The 23,292-nt window shown below is 34.6% G+C and overlaps 3 protein-coding genes and 1 long non-coding RNA gene across 6 annotated transcripts; 3 read left to right on the top strand and 1 right to left on the bottom strand.

Annotated features, from left to right (window-relative positions):
- The first annotated feature begins 1,178 nt into the window (after positions 1–1,178).
- LOC110601921 (folate-biopterin transporter 1, chloroplastic) lies at positions 1,179–6,465 on the top strand. Of its 3 annotated transcripts, none has more exons than XM_021739324.2 (9): positions 1,179–1,444; positions 1,727–1,932; positions 2,282–2,346; positions 2,449–2,611; positions 4,324–4,472; positions 4,563–4,817; positions 4,923–5,091; positions 5,192–5,284; positions 5,856–6,465. In XM_021739324.2, exons 1-9 carry the CDS (start codon positions 1,222–1,224, stop codon positions 6,156–6,158), a joined length of 1,626 nt encoding a protein of 541 aa, XP_021595016.1. In that variant the 5' UTR covers positions 1,179–1,221; the 3' UTR covers positions 6,159–6,465. The 3 variants fall into 3 exon arrangements, with proteins under 3 accessions (XP_021595016.1, XP_021595015.1, XP_021595017.1); XM_021739323.2 differs by having other exon boundaries at positions 1,697–1,932; XM_021739325.2 differs by having other exon boundaries at positions 1,303–1,444; positions 1,549–1,932.
- A 5,038-nt stretch (positions 6,466–11,503) lies between these two features.
- On the top strand, positions 11,504–12,307 carry LOC110602606. Its single transcript, XM_021740166.2, has one exon. It carries the CDS (start codon positions 11,849–11,851, stop codon positions 12,182–12,184), a length of 336 nt encoding a protein of 111 aa, XP_021595858.1. The 5' UTR covers positions 11,504–11,848; the 3' UTR covers positions 12,185–12,307.
- Positions 12,308–16,949: 4,642 nt separating this feature from the next.
- Positions 16,950–18,296, top strand: LOC110600784. Its single transcript, XM_021737651.2, has one exon. It carries the CDS (start codon positions 17,434–17,436, stop codon positions 18,142–18,144), a length of 711 nt encoding a protein of 236 aa, XP_021593343.1. The 5' UTR covers positions 16,950–17,433; the 3' UTR covers positions 18,145–18,296.
- A 1,686-nt stretch (positions 18,297–19,982) lies between these two features.
- LOC110602595 lies at positions 19,983–21,236 on the bottom strand. Its single transcript, XR_002485994.2, has 2 exons — positions 20,498–21,236; positions 19,983–20,396 (listed from the first exon to the last, which is right to left on the bottom strand). It is a non-coding gene; the product is annotated as an uncharacterized LOC110602595 (long non-coding RNA).
- Positions 21,237–23,292: the final 2,056 nt, after the last annotated feature.

Below are 23,292 nucleotides of genomic sequence, written 5' to 3'. Positions count from 1 at the left end.
ATTATCCTTACTTTATTTTATACACTAATTATCTCGTGATTAAAGCACATACTCCCAATGAACTTAATTAAAGTAGATTCTTTTCTTTTCTTATTATGTAGGCCCTCTCTTGATTGTATTCATTTTGTCAAGCTTTACTGACTACATTATTGAATTGGTTATATAATTAATTTGAATATGCCCTATACCATAATGATCTAAGAACCTAATCAATATTTAACTGGGATTAAATTTAATACTAGGATTCCTCACCAATTAAAGGTTTTTCCTTTAGCTCAATGAGAGGATTTACTTTACCTTGAAGGAGTCCAAAATGCGCCAGCGGCTAGCTTTTTGACGCTACAACAAAAGCCTTATACGGCATGGCATCTGCATAAAGCAAACGCGCAAAGTGGGCTTTGATTCTTTTCAAGTACTCAAAAGTTGCCATCACCATAAATTATTGAGTTTTTATTTCTCGTTCTAGAGCTAGAAATTGTCGAGAAATATAGTAATTCATTAAATTTAAATTATGAAGAAAATTTTCAAAGTTAAATTCTTAATTACGACAAAACGTTTATAAGCATTTATAAGTACACAGCCCTCTGCCCACTGTTAATGGAAACACCTAAATTGGAATCAAATTGGGACCACTGCCTGCTTAGAGTCGAGACTTGAGAATTTTCATGTACCGCAGCGAAATGTGTAACTTTTGCCTCAACAGTCGCTCACTTCTCGCTTTATCCAGGCCACCAGGAATTGGCTCTTTCCTGGAAAAATGATAAGGAGCTGTTAATGAGAAATTAATTCTTGTGTCGTAATCTCGTTGTCAATTTTCTTACCTAAGTATTGGGTTAGTAAACAGGTTGGTTGGGACTCGAAGTAGATTGCTTGCCCTAATTTACATTCAATCATTAGACTGACGGGAGTCTCCGTTCAAATGCGCAGCGTGCTATGGGGCTCAAGGTTTCTCATGAGTTGGGCCAGAGAAGTACCTTCTAAATGGGCCACATCATATGCTACTCAGAATACAAATGGGCTCTGTGGGATAACTGGGCCCATAGAAGATTGGTGGGCAACCTGTAATTACGTGTCAAAATTTCAGCGACTTTTATTTTCTACGTGACGTTATGGAACACACGAGGATATAAAAGTAATTTTAGGACCGTGCCGAAAGCAGTATGTACCTGTTAATCGAGGAGTTGGTTGACTTGATAAAAAGCTTCAACAATAACTATTTTAATGGCCTCGATAAATTTAGCGTTAATCCCAATCTTACCCTCCCTATACTTTCCTGTCTCCTTTTCTTCTTTCTCTCAGATTCACCGGAAACGCCTCTCCTTCATCGCTCGCAGCAGAGCTCGCCGGAGGTCACGACGGAAACAGCCGGATAAATACACGTTCATGCCGATACCGTCTCACCGGCGGGAACGAAGCGAAGAGTCGCTTTTGGTTACCGTAGATAGTAAGTTATTGTACAATTCCTTAATTGAATCGCTTTAACTTCAACCTAGTAAGAGTTTCATTTGAATATTTAGTGTAGCTAAAGTGACGGAGTTTTTGTCTTAGGAATGGATTCATATGTTTGAAATAGTTGGGATCATCAGCTTGAATTTCCAATTGTGGATTATGAAATGATAATCTTGAAGTAGTTAGAATGTACTTATCAGAAATGATTATTGGGCTTTTTGGTATATCTGGTTTATGCTTGGGCTAGGTGGCGGTAAAGGTGAAATGCTAACTGCAGATGTGGAAGAAGGGACAAGCCCTATTAGTAAAAATGCAGTTCGTAAAAATAGACGTCTTGGCAGCAGAATCAAATGCTTTGGGGTTGAATTGTCACCGGATAATATTGCCGTTGCCATGGTGTACTTTGTTCAAGGTGTTTTAGGCCTTTCCAGACTTGCTGTCAGTTTCTACTTAAAAGATGATTTGCATCTAGATCCTGCCGAGGTGTGCCCTTTTCTTTATGTTTCCTTTTTCCTTAAGGGTTGTCTTTTTATGTCTATATATGCGTGTGTGTGTGTCTACATATATTTCTGTTTGTGATATGAATCAAGCGAATGGTGGAAGAAGATATGGAATGAACTTTACAGTGTGCACTCTAGCTAACGTTCATATTGTATTCATAATTCTGTTTACCGTGACCTTTCTATCTTTTTAACTGATTAGCATTAAAATGGTAGCATCATATTGCAATCTCTGTAGGTTATGGAGTTTAAGAGTGGAAAGTTTAATTTTATGGTAAGTAGTCCTGTTTCAATTAATGTTATAAAGACTGACAATCTGCATGGTGGACTAGACAGCTGTGATATCTGGTTTTTCTGCATTACCGTGGCTTGTCAAACCTCTTTATGGGTTTATAAGGTGGGATTCCATTTGTTGTTTTAATCACTATTTGTTTTCTTTTGCTTAATTTTAACTACATAGTTTGTATTTTTTTATTGAATAAATTGTGGGTTGTTGCAGTGATTCTGTCCCACTGTTTGGCTATCGAAGAAGGTCATACTTGGTTCTGTCAGGACTTCTTGGTGCTCTCTCTTGGAGCTTAATGGCTACCTTAGTTGATAGCAAGTATAGTGCTGCTTTCTGCATACTTCTTGGATCGCTTTCTGTTGCCTTCTCCGATGTTGTGAGTATCTTTCAACTATGCAAATTTGTATTAATGCTTGGATTTTATTTTTGAATCAGTTTTAAAGGCATGCCAATGACTTAATATTTGTGGAACCTGTTACTCTTGTTCTAAGAGAATGACTTGTGTTTATTACAATATAGTGGTGCCATTTGAATTAGTAATTGGCAGAAGTTTTAGCTTCACATATACAGAAATATTGATGCAGGATTGGCATTTGGGGTTTAACTTTGAAGGGTGCATGCAGGTCAGTGGATGAGTAGAAAGGGTAGGGCATTTTGAGTCCTACCATGAGGAAGCTTGGTGGGTTCAAAAGCCAAAGGATCTTATCATGGTCGAATTAGAGAAAGTCATACATCTTGGACTTCTTATTTCAAATAATAAATGCCTTAGCTTATGACCCATCTAATTTTGATGATGAGAGACCCCATTAGCCTTGACGTATTGTAGGAAAAATTAATGAAGAATTTGAGGATAGTTAATATAGGCTGCCGTTTGCCCTACCATGAGGAAGCTTGGTGGGTTCAAAAGCCAAAGGATCTTATCATGGTAGAATTAGAGAAAGTCATACTTCTTGGACTTCTTATTTCAAATAATAAATGCCTTAGCTTATGACCCATCTAATTTTGATGATGAGAGACCCCATCAGCCTTGACGTATTGTAGGAAAAATTAATGAAGAATTTGAGGATAGTTAATATAGGCTGCCGTTTGCGATTGATAATTATCGAGTGGGCTATTCTCTAGCATGTCTCTTGTTTCATTTCCGAGGATTCAAAGTCAAAGTGGCAACTATTCTGTTCCAGTGCTACGTGACCTATTATTAGTTATACTGCACAGGTTAATTGGCGCACATGTAATGCTTGTGCGTAGGCAGCCAAATAAGGTTGATGAGAATGTGTGATCAGTCAAAGGTGAAAGATCGTATTGAATTGCCAAGTCCAAACTGTTCTTTGTTACATGGAAAATTTTCATGTACTGTTGACAACTGTCACAGATGAGTGGCCTTGTCAGCATTCTGTTTTATTAGCATTTGCTATTTGATCATTTGGAACAATCTTTCAAGTTATTTTCGTTTCTGTGTACGCTTAACATTGACTTGCTGTTCCATCCTTTATTTTCATACTAGCAAGTAAGGGAGTAGCTAGGCTGCAAAATTTAGCAGCAGAAAGTTACCAAAATAGGATAAATGGATTGGTTGCGAAAACGATTGAGGAGCAACTTAGTACTCAGATACTAAACTCCTTATTTCAGAACAATGGTGTGGTGCTGCCCGGTGGGAGAATGTCATATGACGTTATTGATACAATGGTACCTTAGAGGTTTGGACCTTGGATTACCCACTTCGGAAAACCATTGCCTAATTACATGCCAATTATTTGCATGTCTTTCAGTTTACAAATATGGCACTACATGACTGCCTTCAATAAGAAATGTGGCATGTGAATCTTATTTTCCGATGATTACATCCAGGCTCCAGCGATAGCAGGATGGAGGTCCATTTTTAGTGGAAGAGAGACATGGATAGGAATGAGTGATGACTGTATATTACACTACTAGTTTGTCTCATTGTTTCTTTCCCTCTCCCCTTCATTCCTTGTTCACATGCAGCCATAAACATGCACACAAAGTGCTTTATTTTGACTGCTGCAAATTTGAACTTGCACATTGTGTATCACTCTTCATTCAAACGATCCTAACATTTGTCTTTAGGTTGTGGATTCAATGGTGGTAGAGAGGGCTCGTGGTGAGTCACAAAACTTGTCAGGTTCTCTTCAATCCTTATGTTGGGGTTCTTCAGCTTTTGGTGGAATTGTGAGCTCTTACTTCAGTGGTTCTTTGGTGGATGCTTATGGTGTAAGGTGCTTGATGCAGCTGTGTATAAATTTCATTCCTGGATTAATGACTCTAAAACCTGTCATTGTAGCTTACTGCTGAGTTTATTGTTTCAGGTTTGTTTTTGGGGTTACGGCATTGCTACCACTGATAACTTCAGCCGTTGCTGTTCTTGTTAAAGAACAACGTGTTCTTGGTCCAGCAAGAGGACAGAACCTCACTTTGAATGGGCTTGGCTTTGTAGAAAGCTCGAAGCAGCATATTTTTCAGTTGTGGGATGCAGTCAAGCAGCCCAATGTTTTTCTTCCCACATTATTTATTTTTCTCTGGCAGGCAACACCGCATTCAGACTCTGCTATGTTTTACTTTACGTATGGTCATTATTCTTTGGTTCTGTTTCATGGTTATTAAAATTTCTTTAGTTGATTAAATATCTACATAATCTGCATCTGCAACAACATAATCTTTGCTTTCAGTACAAATAAACTTGGTTTCACCCCAGAGTTTCTAGGACGTGTCAAGCTTGTCACTTCAATTGCATCATTGGTTGGGGTTGGGCTGTACAATAGTTTTCTAAAAAATGTTCCTTTGAGGAAGATTTTTGTTTTTACTACCATAAGTGGTACAGCACTTGGGATGACTCAGGTTTGTGTTGTGATTTCCTTTGTGCAAGGCTTTACCTTTGAATTAATTGTGTTTATGGGCTCTTTACTAATTGTCACTTTTATTGTAATTTTTGGCTCAGGTTTTCCTTGTTACTGGACTAAATCGTAAATTTGGCATAAGCGACGAGTGGTTTGCAGTTGGGGATTCTTTGATTCTAACAGTTCTTGCTCAGGTAATTTATCATTCCTCTTAGTTGTTTACATAATCTTTTATGCACAAGCACAAGTTTATTGTTAACTTTTTTGACAGCTGTAATTCATTTGATCTCGAGATTTCATATACATGCGTAAAGCATGCCCGTGAAAAATATGAAATAATAGCTTTTTAGCGAGCCCACAAGCTTTTAGATATGGAGAGCTGGTTTGAAGTCTCTTAGCTTCCTCAAAAGAAATTAAAAAATTCTTTCTAGTTATCAATAAGTTTTTACATAGATGGATGCATTTCTTTATGGTGAATTTATTTTTCCATAAAGATTAAAGGAATGATTTTTCGTGTCCAAATTGGCTGCAATATTTCTTTCGTGTTTCACTCTTTTGCATAATATATGCTGCAAGATTATCCTAGTCATAAGCTTATAGTGTCATGGAGCTTATGGAAATCACATGTAAAACAAGTGCCATGTCTTTTTTCACTGTTCATCTTCCATTATGCATCTATTTTATTGCTTATTCTGTCAAGCATTGATTAATCTAATGCTTCTTCTAATGCAAAAGCAGAAAAACTGAATTTACTAATATTTGCAGGCTTCTTTCATGCCTGTTCTCGTGCTAGCCGCCAAATTATGTCCGGAAGGGATGGAAGCAACGCTTTTTGCGACTCTCATGTCCATTTCAAATGGAGGAAGTGTTCTCGGAGGGCTGATTGGTGCTGGTCTAACCCAGCTTTTTGGAATCACGAAGGACAGCTTTGACAACTTAGCCTTTTTGATTATTCTGTGCAATCTTACCTCTTTGCTGCCTTTGCCGCTCCTAGGGCTTCTCCCTCCAGATACCTCTGACACCATCAAGGAGAAGGATGGCGGAGATATTGAGATGAAGGCTAATTGAATTTGGGATAGTCAACATTTAAAGCACACCTTGCACCTGTCAATCATTGCTTCTGCCCCGCCCAAGATGGTACACGTTTTGGCTTGGCTGCGGCTTATGAATATAACACGGAGAGGGAGAGAGCGAAATATCACAAGTTGGATAGAGAAGTACAGATGTATCTCGTAGTTATTGTGTTCCATTGAAATGATTGCAGTTGTATTTGGTTGCAATCAGTTTGAAAGATGTAGTGCACCGAGATCTTGGTATCAATGAAAACGTGATCCGAGAGCTTTATCTAATTTGAAACATGCAGCATTTACCTTCAGCTACTATTGGGTGCTTTGAAACACGACCCTGCCCAGAAGAAACATTTTGTCGTGACTGTGGACCTGTTGCCATTTCATTTGATTAGGTTGGAATTATGTTGGTTTATTAAGTTTATTCCATTTAAAGTGAGGAAGATTCAATTTTCAAGTGCCGGAGAACAAAATGTGTCCGGCTAAATAATTAGTGAAAAGATGAACTGAGAATGAATTTATTGGAAACTAACGCTTAATTACATAAAACATTGCCAAGGTAGGAGGTGGGAGAGCTCTTGGCAACTTATATGCCTTGTGAGTGACCATCGATCTCATTTCAGCAGCAGACTCACTCTCAAATCAAGAGGAAAACATGACGCCGATATTCTGCCACATGGATTTTGCAAGACAAGTCGAACGACTAAATTTCTCATTATTTTTCAATGTATACGTGCAAGAAGAGAAATAAAGTAATATATACAACTCCATCCTTTGCAGGAAAGAGAAAGACTCACATTGGACAAAGGAGGTGAAAAGCCATCCCGTCTGAAACGTAAGAGATAGCCGCTGAACTAATAACAAAGTATGACGCACACCAAAAAAAAAAAAAAAAATCTATTTCCACTAAATAAAGAGAGGAGGGTCGGATTTTTGAATGTGGGTGTTAAAAAAAAAAAATTATATAAATGTCATATTCTATTATTAAATCGTCTCTAAAATTACTCTAAATTGGGGACAAGCTCACCACATGGGAAGGGAATATGACCTTTCGAACGGCAAGCTGATGTTGCTCTCAACGTGGTGGGGTCTCCCAAATTTAACGCACATTTCAAATTGAAAGTAGGGTCCAATCACAGCATTATTATAATTCGTTATTTTGCCTACTTCTTTCCATAAATTATTTATGGTTTAATGTTTCATTTTGTTGAAATTTATTTTACACTAGTTTTAATATTTTATTTAAATTTAAATTTAACTTAAAACTAAAAAAATTAGTCGAGAATTAGGAAATCTAGATTAAATTGAAATTAAATTAATTCTTTTATATAAAAAGTTTTAAAACTTAAATAAAAAATAAAGATCGAAGAAAGACTTGATATAGTTAATAAGTAACCGAACATTGAGCAAGCATATTTTTATAATTAATAGAAATTGAGCAAAAATCAAATCAATCACTCTAATTTTATGTGCTTGACCAGAGAGAATATTATGTGAAATATTATATTAGGTTGCTTTGTTTTTATTAATATAAATTTATTCTAACTGCAATTTAAATTTGAAATTCGATTACAACATTTTTTTTTTGAATTACACATTTTAGCATAAATGTGAGAATTTACGTGAATTTAATCACAAGACATATTTATGAAACTTCATACAAAACTCAATCAAAATATCCAACAATGGGAGGCAGCAGTTCTTTTAATTAATTAATTAATTTTATTGAGATGGTGGGCAGGAAGTTGGAATAGTTTTTTGAGCCCCAAATGATTGAGGCAAAATGAACAACAAAAAGGGGCAGAGGGCATAATAACTTATACAACAGCCAAAACAAAGGCAAAATTTTTTTCCTACAAATGATTTTAAAGTCCAAGACTCCAAGCAACACACACAAGCCAGTAGGTACCACTCTTCTGAATTCTGATGATTAAATCTTTTAACTTCCTGTTGATTAATTGTCATAGAGATTATTGGGTAATAGAGAAATACTACAAAAGGTGAGTAAGTTGATTAAACCTTAATCGTTACCATTTGTCATAGAGATTATTGGGTAATAGAGAAATACTACAAAAGGTGAGTAGTTGATTAAACCTTAATCGTTACCATTTGTCATAATCTCTGTGCCAATTTTTGGGGTAATTATTATGCTTTAATATAAGACAATGACAATGATTATGGATCATGATTGACAAGCAGAAGCAAAGTGATGGGTAGGAGTAGGGAGATAAGAGCAAGAGAATGCATGTGGGTTAGCATGTGAAGTGCATTAAATTACATAAGCCTCCACGAGATAACAGAAGGAAGCAAACAAAAATCCCTTGTGAGGAATCATTCACCTCACAACAATGGATATATATATATAACTACAAGCCTGAAAATATAAGAATACGGCTAACTAATCTCCATTAATAGAAACGTAAGAAAATGCCAACATTCACCAGACAATAGAAAGAAAAAAAAAAAAAAAAAAAAACGGGGTGACTTTGTTGTTTCTTTTGGTTTATATCTCTCCAAATGGCTTGGCTGTAAACATGAGAATGAAAGAATCACTAAAAGAAAAGTCTTTGATGCAATACTTTGATATAAGTTAGAAAAAAAAAAAAACTACGTAGAATGAAAATACATTATCAGGATCTGGCAACTTCATTGATCTTCCTCGTTTATTTCATGCATTAAACATCTTTATGCAAGAATTGGAAATTTCAAAAGCAGTAATAATGGAGAAGGTTTTGGCAATATCAAAAAAGTTAAGATAACTCCAAAAATCAGTGAGTACCCATTTTGATTTTAGTAAAGATTTATCCTTGTGTTCACAGGACATAATAAATTTCCAATGTATGGATGAACTTGTGAAACCTGAAAGACATCGAGAGGAAACACCATTGTGGCCACTGGAATTGCCTGACATCTACCGGACAAGTCCTTGCTGATCTCTAAGATACACTTGATTGTGACCACACTAAAACCTGACCAGTACTAGAAACAAACTCTCTTGTATTGGCTACTCTTCAAGCGTAACAACCCCACAGAAATTCTTTTATGGCTTGTCTGTGGCCCTGTATGGATCAGTAGTGTACAATTGGCTGCAGTTTTGATTTTTCATTGTGAGAGCTATAGCAAACTTAATTTAAATAATGAAAAGGCCATATAATCCACAATCAAATACTCATAGAACTGAAAAGGTGGCCACAAGATGAAAATGATTTTAATTCAAAAAGGTGTGTTTATAGATTAATTGCAGGCGGAGGAGGAAAACCAGTAGAAATGGGCCACATTTTCAACATTAATAATTAATGTGACAACAAATCTATCAATAGAGACACATCTCTAGATTCTTTTGGCTTATTATTCCCCTTGTTGTTAATGCTCAGGATTTTGAATCATACTTCTTCTGCGGTGTTTTTTTTTTAATTTTTTAATCAGTGAATTATGATGAAATTTTTTTAAAAAAATTAAAATTAGATATTAAAAAGTAAAACACGAGATCTCTCAAATTTACTCAGATATATTTATCACTAAATTCAAAGAGTGCGATTATCATGAAATTTAAGAATCGAATCATTATCAATATTTGTATTTTTTTAATTAAATTATGATTGACTTTGGGCATTTAACTTAACTACGAGACAATTAATTTAGGTGGACTCTTCAGAAAAGTAATGAAAATTTTCTATGTTGGATAATGATTTTTAATTAATTTATTAATGAAGAATGCAATTATTCAAAAATTATTTCAATGATAGATGATTACACCCACTTGGCAATTTTTATTTTGTGGATTTTTTTTCCCTTTGACTATATATACTTACGTTTATCTTATGATTTATTTGTCACATTCAAATTTCTGTGACCAATAATTAAATTATTTTATATTTCCATGGAATTATACGAATTGGGCTTTTTTTTTATAACAAATTTCACACAAAAAATATATATAAAACTACAAGAAAAAGATTTGATTACTGAATTATTAATAATCACGTTGTACACGTGTCGATATATTGATTAACCAACATTACATTTTATCTTATTAAAGTCAATGCGGATTCATATTCGTTAGTTTAATAATTAGCTGTTGAACAACCCAGGCTAGTTATGGTCAATGGAGTATGGTGGGGATGTTGACCTTGTAGAGTATATATCGTAAACCATCAAAGTTAATGGAGAAATTAAACAAACAATTTTATTTTATTTTATTTAAATTTTTAATAATTTATAAGATTTTTATTCGACTATAAAAAATGAAATTTTGTAGATTAATAGATTATAAGTAATTGAGTTTAAAAAGCTAAAAATTTTAGACAATACCTGATTAATAAATTATAAATAAATAGTAACTTTATCTAAAAAATCTATTAGATATAATCGTCTCTGTTTAGAATGATATATTTTTTTATTGAATATAATTTTATTAATATAATAAATAATTTTACTTTAAAAAAAAATAAATAGCATCTTTATTAATTTTTAAAATATTTTTTCTATTATGATTAAATTCTCAATTAGTCATATACATCCACTTGTTATCAGAAAAAAAAAAAAATAATTAAATAATTTTGTGTTTTATTGATTGGTCATACAAGTTAGTTATTAATCAAAATCTCTATAAAAAAAGTTAAAAAATTCAAATATTTAAACCAACTCAACATGAAAAATACTGCTTTTTTCAACAAAATTGAGCCACAATGGTTCCGATTCAAGACAAAATTATACGATTAAATTTTCTAAAATATGTTAAGTATAAAGTACAAATAAAAAGTTGTAAAAAAATTCATATAAAAATTAAATAAAAATTTATTTTTATTAATTTAATTCAGTTTATATATATTTATTTTAATTTCATCGATCTAAAATAGATAGAATCGTTTTCCCTTAAAGTTAACATATTTACAGAATTAAAAAAAAAAACAACAAACTAAGGTTTCGTTTAATTTGAAAATATTATTTTTAAAAAGTAAATTTTTTAAAAATAATTTAAATGAGCAGGATATATAATTTAACATTAAAAAATGAAAATCATTTTATTTTAAAAAAAATACAAAACTATTACAACTAAATAAATAAAATTTTAATATTTTTTAAAAATTTTAAAATTTTTAATTAAATTACTGCAATTAAATATGACCTGATACTTAGCTAAGATTTGTTTGAGCCGCTAATGAAGCCAAAACACGCTCTATTTTTTTTATTTAAACGAAGCAACCGTCAACAAAAGGCCGGAAAAAAAAAAACCTACCCTAGAAACAGAAAAGCAATAACTAACCCACGAGATGATAAAAGTAATAATAATAAAATTCCTCCTAAATGGTAGAAAGGGCCAATTCCAGGCCCACCTCCGAGCTCCGACCACTGTTGTCTCATTTTCCACTGTTCCATGTCCCTTATAACATGGAGAAAATCATGGCAGCTTCCCCTCCTCCTCCTCTCTCTCAATCAATCCCAGCATAAAAGCTCTCTCACAACACCAAACACACACTTACCTTTTGCACCAAAGAAACTCATCAATCAACAACTGAGCAACTAAAGCAAAGAAGAAAAGAAACCCACTTCCTCTACTATCATCCAGTCATATCCATCAACAAAGGCGCCTGTAGTTTTTGGTTCTTATTGCTCATCACCTTCCAAATTCAACCCATAAAAATAGCTAAGAGAAAGGGCAAGGAAAAAAAAAAGAAAAGAAAAGAGATCATGGAGATTGAATCTGTCAAGTGTGAATGTTGTGCGTTGAAAGAGGATTGTACCCAAGACTATATTAGTGAGGTGAAGGCGAAATTCGATGGGAAATGGCTATGTGGGTTGTGTTCAGAAGCTGTCAGAGATGAAGTTATTAGAGGTAAAAGGCAGTTTGGAATGGAAGAAGCAGTGAGAGCTCACATGTCATTTTGTGGTAAATTCAATTCCAATCCAGCAGTTGGAGTTGCTGATGGGATGAGGCAGATGCTAAGAAGACGGTCAGGAGATTTGTCTTCTTCTCCATCTACTTCTAAGAAGTACACGAGATCAGCAACCACAAAACTCTACTGATCATATCCTTGCCTGGAATAATATAGATGGCTATTGCCTTTCCTGGCTAAGTGCTATCTTGTCTTGTAATGTACAGGCAACGTTATTTCAAAGGCGGTCTTCATCTTAGTTTTGTTTTTCTTCACTTCACTTTTGGTATGCTTTTTCTTCAATCTTTCTTTGCTAGAGAGACAAAACTTTTCAAGGGACAATGCCAACTTCAAGTGAACTAATCATGTGCCATACGTAAGAACTGCATAAACCTCAGTTTCAAGACTGAGGTTGATTTCTTTCTCCCCGCCTCTTGGACTCATTGTTCCTTTTCTTTTTTTTCAGTTTACTTTTTCTATTACATTTGTTTTCTCCCATAGCAAACTAACCATGCAAAGGCAGCCTAGAAAGGACTACACCAAATAATTAAATTAAGGATCAACTTCCCACTACACCAGAAAGGACTGTTTCTACCTCACTCCGTTCCACTATTAATAATCTAAAGCTTAGTTTTCTTCCATCACAAGTGGTGCTTTTTGAATCTTGATGAAGTTGATAAAAATTGCAAAGTTTAACCAAATTAATTATGAACATTAGTTATTCTGAATGTATTAATAAAGAATATTTCTTTTTATGACATAAATAAGTGAGAGAAATTGATTAATTTTAATATTCAATTAATATTGGTTTGGTAGGTTTATAGAGGTTAACTTTTTCGTGTTTGATCTGTAGCATATGTTAATTTCTTTCAACATCTAGAATTGGATTCCAGAACTTGTGTGAGGAAATGAAAGATTTAGTTTCAACCATTAATCACAGGTGAGATGCCTGCTTAAGAATGGAATACGAACATTTCATTTTCTTTCTTTCTTTCTTTTTTAAAATTTAGAATATTGATGAGATTATTTGTAAAATTGCAGATTCCCATTTCATTATCTACTGCGTAATGTGGCACATTCAGATTTAGTTCCACTTTTGATTATTTCAAAAAATCTATCATTATAATTAATTAAAAGATAAATCGATTGCTCTTATATCATCTCAAAGATGTAGAGAGAGAAAATTTAGATCACCTTAAAGTTGTTTGGTAGAAGAAAAGAGAAAGGAGATTAATCCACGAATCCGTTTGGGCCAAGTAACTGTTGGGCTGACTGTAGCAGCGGGCATCAGGGCTCCAGCCCAGGTTTCAACTTTGGGACCAGAACTTTTATCTTTTTTAACATCCAAAGAGAGAGTGTCATCTACTGATGTTGGCGGTGCCATTAATATGGAGCGAATGGGTGAAGCCTCAGACGAGCTCTTCTGGTCCTAGAAGGTAGGTACGTGTCTTCTTCTTCTCAGCACAGCATCACTGTCGTCCATTTTCTTGTGTTTGCTCTCGGTGACAATGAGGAACAACTCATGTAATCCCTAAATTTCTAGGCATTTCTTATTCTTCTAGCTTACAATAATATATATCATCAACAAGAAATTTGGCAAATGGTTACTCATGCTATAGGAATTAATATATTGGATTTTCTTTTTCTTTGTGATTGTGGTGTTTCTTATGTTGTTTTTGCCCTCCCATCAATTTCCTTTCAATTGTTAGAAAAAGGAGCAACTTTTTTTCTTCCCTGCATTATCTCTCACTTTATCATAAAGCAGCCCTTGTTTAGGCATAAAGTACCCTGTTCTCCCAGCTGTCTCTAATATTCCTATTCCCTTCCAATTTTTCGTATCTGTACTTCATTGAATTTTTACTTGGTGATGAATGGATGTTTCATTGACAGTTTTATGAAACATCAGGATGATCCTTGGACAATGAATAAATGTAAGTGTTTGATGGCCCAAACTCCGGTAGACCAATATTGAGATGGTGTTATCAAAATGTATTTTGGGGATAATATTGCTCATGGTCAAAGGAAGAGTGACAGCCGATTCAGAGTGATTCACACATTTTTCGACAAGTAGCAAGGCTCGTGTTGAGTCAAAGGATGTTCCAGTAATTACTTTTCTATATGAATATAAGCATGACTATACCTAGTTGCAATCATTGTGAAACCAATGATGGTTGCCCAAAAACTAGAGATACGCTGGACAATCATATTCCTAATTTTGTTGATGTGACACATGTAGATTAACCTGAATACCTGATTTAGTCAGGTTTGATTTCAGTCCTTTCATGTAAATAATTTTCATAATATATTCTGCACAAATAGCAAAGATGTGGATTGCGCAAGAAATTAAAAGACTACTCATAGCAAACCAGATTTCACTTATTCCAGATTGGCAGTACTGAGTTTGCTGTGGGAGCTTGTTAGGGGTTTTGGTGCTAAAAAAAAAAAATATTTAGCTTTTTGGGTTTGACTCAAACTTATTTGTCAAAGAGTTGGGACGGTTAGCTTGCCAAAAAGCCAAATATTCTTTTTAGGCGGTCAAACCCCTATGCAAATAAGTTTGAGTTAAAATCAAAAAGCCAAATACTTTTTTTTAGCACTAAAAACCCAACAAGCGCTTGCTGTGGCCCCTTTCTTACTGGAAGAGTTGTGAAGTATAGCAATTTTCCATGCCTTTCTCTATGGCATTTCTACCATATGGTGTTAAAACTTGCTGTTCATCAATTACTTAACATGCATTAGGAAGTAGTCCCTAGCTTTTGGGATTGTTCAGTGATTGACACATGCCAAGTTACAAATTGAGCTCATTGAGAACCAGGAATTGCCACCACGCACAAGTTAATTGAACAGCTTTCTACGCTCAACATTATGGAACATAATATGGCTAGTAATGAAATGATAGTATTGATATGTGAAGAACCTGATTAATTAGGAACTCTTTTCACGGAAAGCAAGTACCTCAGCATCTTAAAGTGTTGGTGTTTCTAATTAAAATAATGGTAATAAAGGGGTTCTTTGCTAAGCTTTTTAACTGTGGTTATTTCCTATTATTTGCTTGTGCACTTGTACTTTAGAAAAGGCAGGGGAGGAGATGCTTTTCTTCATTTATCCTTCAGTGATTAAAATTGTGTTTAGCTGGAATATGAAACGAGCCTCTCTATCAAATATACCAGTGAAAAAATAATCATATTATTTGATATCTCCTATCGTTCTAGATGAACCCTGGTGCTGATGCAATGGAAGACCCTCCATTTTAGTTCCATGGCGCCTGTGGAGTAGATCCATGGCACTAGAACCTCAAGCTGTCGAGCACACCTGCTATAGCATATACCTCTAGCCACGGAAGATCTCTCACCATCACATAGGCATCAGATGCTCCTCCACAATGAATCATTAAGACTTGAAACCAGCATGACAGCAACAAGTTTAAACTTGAAGAATATCTACTGGGAAACAAGAAAGGGGAGTTGCTGCAAATTGGAAATGTAAATTGTCAGTTAGCAATTTGTTGTTCTGAATGTCTATTAGGCAGCTTAACATCTTGGTGGTGGAACTATGGGAGTTGGACTAATGTTGCAATATTGTAATGACGTAGCTTCAAATGAGGAAGAAGCACGATGTTCGTTGGTCGTGCCGAACATTTGAGGAATCAGGGTGTAGGCAATGCTTGATTTATGAAGTGGAGCATGCTGTTGCCCAAATTTGCGGCCATTTTGAGGCCACTGATCCTGTGTCTGAAGCAGTTCCTTAAAAATGTTCCCAAAAATTGCTAACCTTTTTGCCAAGATCAGAATTCTTGAGAAGGTTATAGGCGCTGACTTTTGCCAACTTTTGACTAGAAATTTGTGTCAATCAGGTCTGTTGCGTGTGGATTCATAACGTGATGAAGGCACATTTTCAGACTATCAAGTCTTGGGTAGGCCAACTCTGGATTTTCCTTTCCTCCCAACGCGTTTGCTTGTGTGCTGTGGGTCTTGAGGCAAGCAAACTTCCTAACATTGGATATGCAACTTGCTATTTGGCCCTTTTCGCCTTGACTTCCATGGCTTGCTAACAGAGGGTGATTTCCGTTAAATTGCATTCTTATAAGGGCACTCCGGGGATCAACCATCGAACATGGAAAGGAAAGGAAGCAGAAACTATCGCCAGCATCATTTATGACCCTACCGCACGTGTTTGACAAAAACCATATTCAGGACAAATATAACTAGCTGATCCTTTAATGTTGAGATGGCATTAATTCCATGGTCAACACTCCACAATCCTCGATCCACATTGGACTTGGTATCTTCGGCAGTAATATTATAAGTATAACAACTAGAAAGAGACCCACGAGTAGTAATTGGGATTTTTAAACCTTATAGATTACATTAACTAGGTTTTTTTTTTTTTTCATTAAGGGTATTTTTTATATGAATTTATTTAACCTAATTCATTTAAGATCAATGATTTTAAAAATACTTTCCAACATAATCAAATATTTATCGATAAAAAATCGGCATCATTACTAAGTGAACTAATTTTGTCGGGGCTGGTTTTCTAATGGCGACAAAAATAGAATGTTTTTATGCAGCAGTAAGTGATATACTTTGTGCTTATTTTTTATACGTTAAAAATTTTTTAAAAAGAAAAATTATTATGACTTTAATATTTTGTTTTAGTTTGGTAAATAAAAAAGCCTAGTTATTTTACCATTTTAAAATAGATAATACTTATTGAAGTATTAGGTTAAAGAAATTTTATGTCAATTATTTGTATGTGCTTTGATAGTAATTAGAAAAGGAAATGGTGGTGGATATTTGCAACTTGCACGTAACCTTCCTTTACCGTGTTTGGGTTGGAAAAAAAACAAAAACCCAATTTTCTTTCGAGGAAGATGTGTCTTAAATACCAAGCACCTACAATACAAATGAGCGTTGTTCAAATTTTCTTTTTATTTATCTCAAGCCGCAAGATTTATAGCATCTCTTTCTTTTCTTTCTCTATTTTTTTTTAATAAAAAGAATTCCCCCAAAGAAAAATGGCATTCATTGTAATTTTTTGAGGGAAAAGGGGCAAAACCTAACTCAATTTCTTTTTATTATCTCTCCGGTGATTCCTACATTCCACTCTGCACTCACAAAGGAGATTTCATGAACGATACCTCTTTGTTTTTAGTGTTATTTTTCTCATCCTCTAAAATTATTTTCTATTTTATATGCCAATCTGGTACACACACGAACAACTATCAATCAAATTTCAAAAGCACGCACAGCAGCGTTTAGTTTCGCAAATATAACCCTGTCTTCAACTCTCATTACCCTTTCAGGCCTAGGGCTGTGATCGATTTTTGGCTTTGGTTCTTCTCAATTTCAACCAAGAAGCGACACCATTCGTTTTTCAATTTTCCTTTTTTATTTCTTTATGACCATTATTTCGCCTTTTCCATTCATCAAGCAGAATCCTTTCAAAGATTTTGATTCCCACCAGCTACCAAACTTACCCATCTTTTATCTCCGGGGAATCCTTATCCTGCTGCTATTAATTGTAGCCCAGTCCTGCTCCATTTCTTGTTCTCTCGCAAATAACCACCACCACAATCAAAATCAAGCAACCATGAAGGTGCATCCATTGCCCAAGAAAAGAAACAACATAACAATTCAATACTACATCAACAATACCACCGGCCATCAGGGGGACCCATCTTCTCACAAGAAGCTAAGGAGGCTACCACACATCTTCAGCCGGGTCTTGGAGCTCCCTTTCCGGTCGGATGCCGATGTATCGATTGAGGAAAATCCTGATTGCTTCCGATTCGTGGCGGAAACCGATAATATAGGGGACTTGAGAGCTCATGCGATTGAAATCTATCCTGGGGTCACTAAAATTGTGGTTAGGCCAATTGGGTATCTAGAATTATCCTCATTGGATGATTTGGAATTGGATATGTGGAGGTTCAGGCTGCCCGAATCAACGCGGCCGGAGCTCGCCAGCGCGGTTCTAACAGACGGAGAGTTGATTGTAACGGTGCCCAAGGGAGATGAACTGGAGAGGGAAGGAAATGATAATAATAGGGAGTTTAGAGGAGGTATGGGAAATAATAACAATGCTACTCTTGTGCTTGTACAGGGATAATAATAATTACTGCTCTCTAGCTTTTCGCTTTTGTTCTTTACTTTAAATGATGTTGTGGAAGCTAGTTTTTAAGGTTGTGGTGGTTGGGATTAGGTTTTAAATGTCTGCTTTTGTCATTGAATGAAACGAGTTCTCTTTAATTTTTTGCATAACGAGTATGGTATTGAAGATTGAAATTGGATAGTGGGTTTATATGTTTTGGCATGTGAGGATTTTCTATTGGGTCTTTTTCTTCAAAATTACTCGTCTTTTATAAGGTTATAGATAGGGAATGAGAGGAGCATAATAATGGAAGCTGTGATGGAGATGTGAAATAGTTTAGATCATAGATAATTGAAATTTCAACTTAGACATGTACTTGTTTTATCCTTAATTGAATAATGTTGTTTGGTGTTCTTGGGTTCCTTGTCATGTAAAATTTAACAATTGGTTTAATCTCCCGCGTCTTCTGGTTCAGAAATGGAGCAGATTGGCAAGAATTCCTTGGCTATGTCTCTAATCATGCAAGTTCTAGAAAATGATAGTGTTTGACATGCTTCAGTTCTGTTTTCCGTTTCTTGGATTAAGTCTTACATCTGTCTTCTAGTTTGGCACTTCAAAGATGCCTGCTAGCCTTTCAAGTTTTTGGCAATGAACTGGTACATCATATTATTTTTAGAGGCCTTGTAGTCTATTCCATCTTATATGTGTATATGAGTTGCGACAGATCTTTTTATGAGAGTTCCCCGTTTTATTGCCTAAACAGCCTTCAAGGAGTTGTGATATCTTCGGCTCATTTTGTTTCCTAGTTTTATGCTTCTAATAGTTCTCCCTAACATTCTTTTGAACCAATTCAGAATTATGATGTTGAGGTAAACTAGCTGAACTGTTGACATTGTGTTTCCCGCTGATGATTGCTGTGAAGTGTTGGTATCTATAGAATTTGTTTCTGCTCGAAAACTTTAACTCATTATTTAAACAGTTGATTTCTTTTGCTGAAGAATGGCCTGACAGACAGCTTCTTAGTCTGCCATTATAAGCCTTTGGATCTGTTCTAAACTTGAAAGGAATTACTGTATACTTGACAGAATGTATGATAATGAGCAAGATCACCAACTTGGGTGGTCTGTAAAGTTAGGGTAATATGCTTTGATACTGATAAATGGACCCTCCCCTTCTCTTTTTGCATGTCAAAGAGAATATGGTTTTCTTTTAAAAGAGGTCGAAAGTGATTTGCTGAGGTTGCATACCCTTCATTATGCATAAAGCCTTCGTTTCCTAGATTCTTTTCATCACTCTAAAGCCTTTAGAAATTAGTGAGAATTGCGGCTCACAAAGTACTAGATTGATTGGAGTTTTGATAAATGAAAGCCTACCATTAGGATTTATTACTTTTAAATGCTCAAGGCAGCTTTGATTAGGATAACTCCCACATTTTCTTCTTTAAAATGACACGTCAAGGTGATAAACTCTGCCTTTGTTTGGAACACTTGTGGTGCTGGTGGAAAAACATTTTTTCTTTTTAAGAAATATAAATTTTTAAAAGATGAGAAATATGAAAAGCGTATTCAATTATTAATAGGTAAAACATTTATTTTAAAATTTATTAATATCTTTTATAATAAAAGTTGTTAAAAATACATTTAAAAATGTATTATATATTTAAATTGTAAATATGATTTTATTTTTAAATAATTATTTAATTTTACATTAAAAATTTTATACTATAATTTTATTTATAGAAACATGATTTTTTGGAATTATTTTAAAAGGTAAAGTAGGTTTGATAATTTTAGTTAAATTGAGTGGGTTAAGAAACATTAAACGGTGATGTGGGTGGGGTTTTCGAGGAATACAAATAACTTTCAATTTTTTTTAAAAGTTTAGAGAGCATTTGAAGTAACTAGTGAATTACAAATATATATTGTATTGCAATTGGTGCATTTATTATCACAAAATTGCTTTAAAATTAGTCTGATTTCAAGATGTAGAATCTATATTGAATCACCATTCATTGTATCCAAAATAGATGTGCTGACCTTCCGGAGCATATAGATCCACCCAATCGATGAAAACTTGAACCGAGCGGGGCACAGAGACGCGAGAACCAATCCGAGTAATCAACAGCTTTTTTTAGTTTCAGAAAATCCTCCTACAGCAAGCCGCCCCAACTCTACCGTCAAAAAGCCACTGTAGGTTCTAGTTCTCAAAAGAATTTTTAAATTCCAGTTGCCTTTCTTTATCAGCTGCAAAAGATGAACTTCTCAAAGAACCTATGGAAATCAGTATGCAAGGCAGGCTCAGGCAAGCTACCTCCTTGTAAGAACAGTGAGAAAAAAAAAAAAAAAGACAAGCGAGTTTAGGCTGCCCTGACCTCCGGAAATAGGGATTGTGAAAGACTTGATGCCCACCAGACTTGCTATGCGAAATGGCTAGCAAGACAGTAATGCAGGATCGGAATCAAATGCAGCTCCTTCTTTCACAACCGATCCAAGATGTCACTACTGCGCTTGAGCGACATTAGACATGGGCATGAAGGAGCCACTCCTTTCTCTTGGTCCTACCAATTGGATAATTGCATAAAGTAGTCTCCAAATAAGATAGGAATATACTAGATTGCACAAAAAATTATTTTTGCATTAATTCAAAGTCCAAAAAATCCGTTGAGCGGCTTCATGGGTATGTTATAATAGATCCGATAGATCCGAGCACTCGTCAGGATCGACTTCCATATCATAATCTGAAAGCGGCAGTTTATATAGGTATTAAAAAGGCACAGTGTATGAAGATAGGATCTAGTGTTAAAGACAAGAATCTACTAGTCTTAGTGGGAAATACTAGTCTCAGTGGGAAAGCATGGTATCTTCTATTCTGACTTCCGGTGACATAGGACGTAAGGAAGAAGCCGGAGCATCAAACTAAGACTAAGACTTTGCAATCCCGGAAGCCAGGAAAAAAGAAAACCAGTGAAAATAGTTCTTGATGTCGAATTCTAAAAACGAGCGAGAGGTTCCCTACTCTTCTTTAATCCATCTCAGGACCAAGTGGCAGTCTCGACCAGAGCGTGCCCACGGTATTGTAAATGAAGTTTGAGTTTTTTTTCCTCTGCAACACGAATCTCACCCAGATAATTCCAAGGAAGGGCATCAGATATTTTTATTTTAATAATTGAGAGATTTACATTTTAGTCCTTAAATATTGTCATTATTAACAAGTCAGTCCCTACATTTTTAAAAACCTATTAAAACGTTCTTAACTTTTTTTTTTCGTCAACGAAATAGTTTTTCTATCATTTTTTCCGTTAAAAATAGATAAAGGATGAGAGAAAAAAAAATTTAAATATAATTTTGCCCTCAAATAAAATCTCTTATATAGTCCTTAATATTGCTATTATTAACAATTCAGTCCCTACATTTTTAAAGATCTATTAAAACGTCTTTATTGTTTCTTTCCATCAAATAGTCTCTCCTCCTCCTTCTCTTCCTTAAAAAAGAAGGAAAAAGAAGAAGAAGATAATGATGATGATGAAGGAAAAGAAAAAAAAGAAGAAGCATAAAAAAGAGAAGAAGATTATGGTGATGAAGAAGAAAAAGAAGAATAAGAAGAAAAATCTTCATCTCCTCCTTAAAGAAGAAGAATAAAAAAAAAATCAAAGAAGAATCAAAGAATAAGAAGAAAAAGAAGAACCAGAGGAGGAGGAGGAGGAGGAGGAGGAGGAGGAGGAGGAGGAGGAGGAGGAGGAGGAGGAGGAGGAGGAGAGGGGTAATTTGATCTTTTGCTATATTTTTAATGGCAGAAATAGACGGAATAACTATTTTGTTGACAGAGAGAAAAAATAATGACATTAGAATAGATTTTTAAAAATGTAGAAACTGACTTGTTAATAATGATAATATTTAAAGACTAAATTATAGATTTCCCTAAATAATTTCTCTTCTTAGTGGTTCCTTCGCTCTTTGAACCTCTTGAAAAACTTTAACATTCTTAGAACCGAACACAACACCTACTCCTTATAGTTGCGAAATTCTACTAATTGTTTATTCGCAATGGCTTGAACGAATTCAACGAAGAATCCCTTGTTTGATAAGGTTTGAAGTTAGAAATCCAAGATGAAATCTCGATGCAGGAAAGTGGCCTATCAACTAGCTCTAATGGCCGAGGAAAAGCTAAAGAGAAGGACCACAAGGCAAGGGGGTACAAAAGGGAATGGACCTCTACCATCGCGCGAGAAGAATGATACGAAGAGAATGACGCGGAGACGCAATCAGTCGATTTGATTTAAAATCAAACCGAACTGAATAAATTGAAAATTAAAATTTTAATATTTATGATAATCGAATTGATTTTAGTCAGAATAGAATCAAATTAGTCTGATTTGATTCTATTTAGTTCGGTTTGAAATTTTAATAATTTTTTTATTTTCAAACTTTATTTTTAATATTTTAAAATTTAATTAAAATATTTTAACTTTAGTATGATCTAATTTTTCTACAGTATTGAAAAGAATATACTATTATCATTAATTGATTCGATTCAATTTTTTTAATTTTTTTTTATTAAAATCAAATCGAATCGAAATAACGATAATTTTTGAAATTAAAAATCAAACTGAATCGAAATGAAATGAATAAAAAATTAAATTAAAATTTTAAATTAATTTAATTTGATTAATTTTTTTATTTGAACCAAATTCTATTGACCCAGCAGTAACTATTCAAAATTCTCTATAAATCTCTTAAATAGGAATGATTCTCCATCCCATAATCGATGATCACTAACAAACAGTTTCTTAATTAAAGTAGCTTATCTGAGTTAGCTCTTCCCTTGAGTGGCCTCTGTCGGGCCGGGTCCTAAGCAACCTCTATTTTGCATTTCGTTATATTTCAATGTCCATAGGGCGTAGCCTTAACCATCCGTTTATTACAATAACAATCTGTATGTTACGATGAGAATCTAGGGTCGTGGTGGTAGGGAAAAGAAGTCTACGGAAACGGTAAAATTATTGCTATTATAAGGGAAAGAAAATGATTTTTTTTATTATTATTGAAATCTTCCATCACTACGAGCCTCAACTTTTTAACGTTTTTCAATGTAAAAGGAATTTCTATTGCTTGTGGCTGTGATTCACCAAGCGCATCTTCCTTTACAACTTGTACGATTGCTGCTGCT

The sequence above is a fragment of the Manihot esculenta genome, chromosome 15 (assembly GCF_001659605.2).
Source record: "Manihot esculenta cultivar AM560-2 chromosome 15, M.esculenta_v8, whole genome shotgun sequence".
NCBI lineage: Eukaryota > Viridiplantae > Streptophyta > Magnoliopsida > Malpighiales > Euphorbiaceae > Manihot > Manihot esculenta.
Note: the sequence above shows the minus strand (reverse complement) of the source record. Positions and strands in the feature narration are given on the sequence as shown.